At 34.8% G+C, this 5,677-nt stretch overlaps 1 protein-coding gene across 3 annotated transcripts; it reads left to right on the top strand.

The window, feature by feature from the left end:
• The first annotated feature begins 984 nt into the window (after positions 1 to 984).
• FES1C (Fes1C) lies at positions 985 to 5,178 on the top strand. Of its 3 annotated transcripts, XM_082891400.1 has the most exons (7): positions 985 to 1,062; positions 1,202 to 1,280; positions 2,158 to 2,300; positions 2,417 to 2,467; positions 3,749 to 3,970; positions 4,119 to 4,221; positions 4,460 to 5,178. In XM_082891400.1, exons 3-7 carry the CDS (start codon positions 2,189 to 2,191, stop codon positions 4,920 to 4,922), a joined length of 951 nt encoding a protein of 316 aa, XP_082747526.1. In that variant the 5' UTR covers positions 985 to 1,062; positions 1,202 to 1,280; positions 2,158 to 2,188; the 3' UTR covers positions 4,923 to 5,178. The 3 variants fall into 3 exon arrangements, with proteins under 3 accessions (XP_082747526.1, XP_082747525.1, XP_082747524.1); XM_082891398.1 differs by lacking the exon at positions 985 to 1,062 and having other exon boundaries at positions 1,076 to 1,280; XM_082891399.1 differs by lacking the exons at positions 985 to 1,062; positions 2,417 to 2,467 and having other exon boundaries at positions 1,073 to 1,280.
• Positions 5,179 to 5,677: the final 499 nt, after the last annotated feature.

Raw genomic sequence — 5,677 nt, 5'->3', positions numbered from 1 at the left:
ATTACAACTACTCCCTTGAGATTTGGTAAAAATATAAGTAATTTTATATTTTTTACAATAATTACATTGACATTTCTTAGGCTGCATTTACATTGACATTTCATTTATTTTTTCTATTTCTCTTTTTAAATTCCTATCCTAATCTATGCTCCAAACATAGCCTCGAGGTTTTAATTTAAATAAGTTTCTTTTCATTATAATGCATTAGTCGTAGATTTTTTATTTATTTTTTTGATTTGTCATCACTTCTGTACTGAAATATATATTTATTTTTATTTATTTCACTATATGTATTAGTTTTAATCGATTTAACCTTATAAAAAAAATATTAGTATAATTATATTAAAAATATATAATTAATTGTATTTTTCATATTAGAAAAGGTGAGTGTGATTTACCCTTATTATTATGTACTCTGAACCAGGCCCGGCCTTCTATGCCCAAGTGATATCAATGGGCCAAAGCCCAATTAGGACTGAACCAAACCCAGCCCAATTCGATGCCCCAACCAACTTCACCGTCATGTAAGGGTGGATATCAGCTTGTTGACTCGTCTAATCTGCTCAGTCTAATACTATTTTTTTTAGGGTTTGAGAAGATTATTTTAGCCGATAAAGGTCGAGTTGGACCAATATTTTAAATCCAAAATATTAATGGGTTGAGTTTGGAATTTATACATTCAATCTATCCCGACCCGCTATTAAATTAATTAATTATTACAATACATTAAATTTTTATTGAGATCTAAACTTTTCTTTATGGATTTTATTAAAATTCATATTTATGATGATACGCGATTGAATTTATTTTAAAAAAAATTAATTTCTATACAAAATCTTTTAATTTATAATAATATTAATATATTTATTTAAAAAAATATAATATGTATTTAAATTTAATTATAAAATATTTTTAACATATAATCCGACAAGTTCATTTAAAATTTATAATTATTTTTTAAATCGGAACAAATATAAAGATGCAAGCAAGGTTAGGACGAGATCAGACTTGAGCACACACAAAGTAAAAGGTTGGCCCGGCCCAAACCCGACCCGGACCACCGTGAGTCACATTACTCTCTTCTCTCTTCACGTCAGTTATCCGCCATTGTTGTTCTTCATTGTTCTTGTTTGCAGAAATTAAAATTAGGGCTTCTTTCTTCTTTTTGTGTTTTTTCTCTATTATCTGATAATGGCAAAAGAAGAAGGAGCCAATTGGGACGGATTGCTCAAGTGGAGCCTTTCTCACTCCGATGGAACTCGCCCTCCTCGAAATTTGAGGTACCCTTTTCCTCCTCCTCTCTCTTCGTTCTCTCTCTATATATACATGTATACTCAAACATAGGTATCCAAATACTGATAAGGTCTATTAATGTATTAAGATTTGGCTTCATAGTGTGTATTCCTCATTGATTTCCCTGGCTGTTGCTTGATTTGGTTGTGCAATAATAATATGTGTTGCTCTATTCTTGCTATACAAGTCAGAGTTGGGTCTTTTATCTCTGAGTTGTTGTTCTCTGTGAGTAATTTTTAATTCGAGTCCGATTTGCTGTCACCCTATTGGTTGATCCGAGGTCTCGTCGTAGGGCTAGAAGCCCTTGGTATGGGGTCAACTGTTTTGGATCAATTGGAAGTTGTATTTTGTTCACACATTTTGAAAGTATGTGAACTAAACCATTTTCTGTTGAAATGTTTAAAATCCTAATTATCGCACATCTGTTAAAAATGAGCTTGGTCACGTGCATATAAGCTTTTGGGCATTCTCCCATTGCAACTGGGTTTTCAATGCGAGTTTTACTTAGAAGGGTTTTTGTATAATTTGGTATCAGATGGGATTGGATACAATTGATGCAAGGTGAATGAAGCCGCCAAAAAAGGAAAGGCAGTTTTCAATCAAAATATAGTTGAAGCTTGGATTTTGAAAATCAAGCTTTCTGTGTCGTGAATTGTGATCACAACCAATTACTTGGGCCTCTTCTATGTTAGAAGCATGAAACAAGCAATTGGCTTTGAAATCTTGAAACAACCTTGATGATTGCCCCCCCCCCCCCAAAAAAAAAAAAGATCGTATTGACAAGCAAGATAACTTGGCACTACTGGCAATGGAGGGTTCCAAATTAACTGTAGTTTTTTTTTTTTTCTTTTGGTATTTTATTAGTGAGGAGGACCGAAGATGGTTCACGGAAGCTATGCAGGCCCAAATTGTGGATGTTACCAAGCGAATGAAAGACATAACTCTTGTTATGCAAACTCCTAAGCAAGTCCTAGAGGCTCAAGGAGTTACTGCTGTCGACATCGAAGGTATTATGAGAGGGCTCTCAGATTCTTAACTCTGAGTTGGTGTGTGTGAATGTGCGTTTGATTGATTTTGGGCTCATAATATATTTTATTTTCTGAGCTGTGTTGCATTCTTGCAGATTTGTTAGATGAGTTACACGAGCACGTGGAGTCCATTGACATGGCAAACGGTTAGTTTTCTTATGCTGTTTTTACAATTGTTCTCCTGTGGTTATAAGATTTATAGATTTATAGATTAGGAGAAGTTCTCTGTGTGCGCACGCGCATGTGTGTGTGTGTGTGTGTGAGAGAGAGAGAGAGTCCTTATTTGTGTTAGTAATTGTCAGGATATTGTTTTGCATTTTACAGTTGATACAGTTCTTATTAGTATAATGTCATTCACTATTGTTGAGACATCTTTGCTGCATCTTTCATTATAATTTCATTTGTGCTGCTTTTGTAGTGATGTGTTCATAATGCTCATGGGTAGTTGACAGTTGACACAGTATAAATTGTCACTCTGTTTACCCTTCTTCACTGAGCATAGAATAAAGCTTGAGAGCTCTAATTTTGGAGCTCTAAAGAGAGCTCTAGTGATGTGGCAAAGAGTGGGGTCCACATGTGATGTGATGTGTGTGCCTATGTTTTTGTTTTTGTTTTTTTTTTTTTATTATCTCTTGTCACATCACTAGAGCTCTCTATCATTGTTGCTGAGAATAACATATTAAACTTCCAATGCCTTGTTGCAAACCAGAAATTTAGCTAAATATGCTTCTTGTTTCTTACTATGAGGAATCTAAAGTTCAGTGGGATTCATTTTCCGTACTGTTTTTTTTCTTTTCTATTTGTGTGTGTGTGTGTATGTATAAGTATTGCTTATCATACCCGAGTATTGTGAAAAAGAAAAGCTAGTTAAATAGTTGTAATCTTAAAATTAGTTTCTTCCATTTTTGACATCATTAGAATGTCATCACATGGTAACATGATCATTTGTGCTGCATACTGCAGTTGATGAATCCAATTATGCCACATTTTCCTTTGGTATACTTCCACCCATATAAAAAAAGGTTGCTGCTATGCTGTTCTTCTATGTGCAAGAAGGCATTCTTGCGCTGTGGATTTCAAGAATGGTTTAACGGCTGATGTTGTAGGTTTCCTAATTATTTTTCATCTGTTATTGTTGGTATGTATGGCATTGTCTTTCAACTTTGTTTGAACGGGTGTGGTCAAATTGTATGACTTCCAACCTTTGTCCTCCCTGGGGTCTAATTTTTAATTCGTTTGATTGATGGCAATTTAGTTTCAAAAGTAATTTGTGGACAGAAGTGTGAATTGTCCATCGGAAAAGGTTGAAGAAGATGTGCTGTTAAGCTTATGTGTAAAATAGAAGTTACTCTAGGTTGCAATGAATCAATGGGTTTATGTATATCTATTAATATGGTGAGCATTGGCTGATTATGCACATCTGACAGATCTCCACTCAATTGGTGGTTTGGTCCCTCTCATTGGTTACCTGAAGAACTCCAATGCTAACATTCGAGCAAAGGCTGCAGAGATTTTGACCACAATCGTTCAGAACAATCCTAAGAGTCAACAACTGGTCATGGAAGCAAATGGCTTAGAACCTCTGCTTTCTAATTTTACTTCAGATCCTGATGTTACCGTTCGTGCCAAAGCACTTGGAGCTATATCTTGTGAGTATAATATTTTCGTCATTAAATGCATATTTTGAGGTGTGAGTTCATAAATGATTTTGTACTATTTGGGGATGCCCCTGCATTGTTTGGCGTACAAATACTGGTTGAAGGATTGAGGATTTCCCTAATTATGGGTGGCTTTCAGCTTTAATCAGGCACAACAAGCCAGGAATTGTTGCATTTCGTCTTGCAAATGGTTATGCTGTTCTCAGAGATGCTTTGAGTTCTGAAAGTGCGAAAATTCAAAGGTAATCCCTCGGTAATAAATTAATTATGTTGATATTCTTGATCAGTAACAAAATTACATGAATTAGATTCCTCCAAAAAAAAAAAACAAAATTTGATTCTTGCCATCTCATAAATCTTGCTTATGTTTTAAACATGTCCTCTCTCTGTTTTTCTTTCCTTTATTATTATTATTATTATTATTATTAATTGGTTTTGTTGTTTTATTTGTTATTCAATTCTTATGAAGTCATCTTGCAGGAAAGCCCTTGACTTGATCCATTACTTACTACACGGGAACCCTTCAGACTGCAATATAGTAACTGAACTAGGATTTCCTCGCATTATGATGCACCTTGCCTCCAGTGAAGATTCAGTGGTACGAGAAGCTGCACTTCGGGCCCTTCTTGAGCTTGCTCAGTACAGTGATAGTTTGGGCGAAGAAGAAGAAAAACTAAAGCAAATTCTTGAAGAACGCATCAAGAGTATAAGCTTGATGTCACTGGAGGATCTTGGCACTGCTAGGGAGGAGAGGCAGCTTGTGGACTCCCTTTGGAACACCTATTATAAGGAACCATCTTCTCTTAGAGAGAAGGGACTTCTTGTTCTTCCTGAGGAAGATGAACCTCCGCCAGATGTTGCCAGCAAGCATTTTGAACCTACTCTTAGAGCACGGGCTGCAAAGCCATCATCTGATTCAAATGGCACCAGTGAAAATATATAAACCCCATTATTGCTAGTTAGAATGATCACAAGAAGATGAGGCAGTAATATAGTCTCTTTTTGGCACCTCCCTCATCCTCGCTTTCGATTTTTATATGTTTTATATACATGTGGGGATTTAAGTTTGTATAACCTAGGTTTAGTCAGTGAATTGTTCTTTGAAATTTACTTGTTATCATGGGTGAAGCTGCTTGGCTTGCTGCTAGACCAGTATAGTTTAATTTCAACAATGAAATCTGATATATATTTAGTCCAAAGGTGTTGAATGTAATGATTCTGGAGTCTTGTTTGAAGTTTTGAATAGTGAATTTTCCATACTATGGTACCATTTGACCATATTTAACTTTTTATATATGGTTCACATGGTAAATTCTTCAATCTTGTTTGATTAATTAACAGTTTGTGCAGGGAATTCTACATTTAGCATATCGAAGTAAGGTAGTGTTTGGTTTATTAGAATGTAAGTAGAATGAAATGGTCATTTTAGCCTTTGTTAAGTTTGACATATTAATGTCTCACTTATTCACTTACATAAGACATTCAAGTATTCACATTTAGATTGTGCCTCTTCCTTATACAAGATTTTAGAGCACTTCTCACTAGATCACTCTTCTAGTGCTTGATCACTCAATACTTAATACATGAACTCATCTTGTGTTTATATTAGTGAAAAAGTTTTTAGAAACTAACTTCATACAGAATATGAGTGGTGATAAATTTGCTTTTAAAATATTCTAACGTATATACTCATACTTC

This window comes from Camellia sinensis, chromosome 10 (assembly GCF_055761805.1).
Source record: "Camellia sinensis isolate YWXY chromosome 10, ASM5576180v1, whole genome shotgun sequence".
In the NCBI taxonomy this organism is placed as follows: Eukaryota; Viridiplantae; Streptophyta; class Magnoliopsida; order Ericales; family Theaceae; genus Camellia; species Camellia sinensis.
This window is presented reverse-complemented; position numbering and strand designations above follow the sequence as displayed.

Excerpts from the sequence above, each read along its gene's own strand:
- FES1C (XM_082891398.1), top strand. The coding sequence starts at position 1,192 with ATGGCAAAAGAAGAAGGAGCCAATTGGGACGGATTGCTCAAGTGGAGC. Across the intron at positions 2,301-2,416 it reads TACTGCTGTCGACATCGAAG|ATTTGTTAGATGAGTTACAC; the intron begins GTATTATGAGAG and ends GCATTCTTGCAG. Across the intron at positions 4,222-4,459 it reads GAAAGTGCGAAAATTCAAAG|GAAAGCCCTTGACTTGATCC; the intron begins GTAATCCCTCGG and ends GTCATCTTGCAG.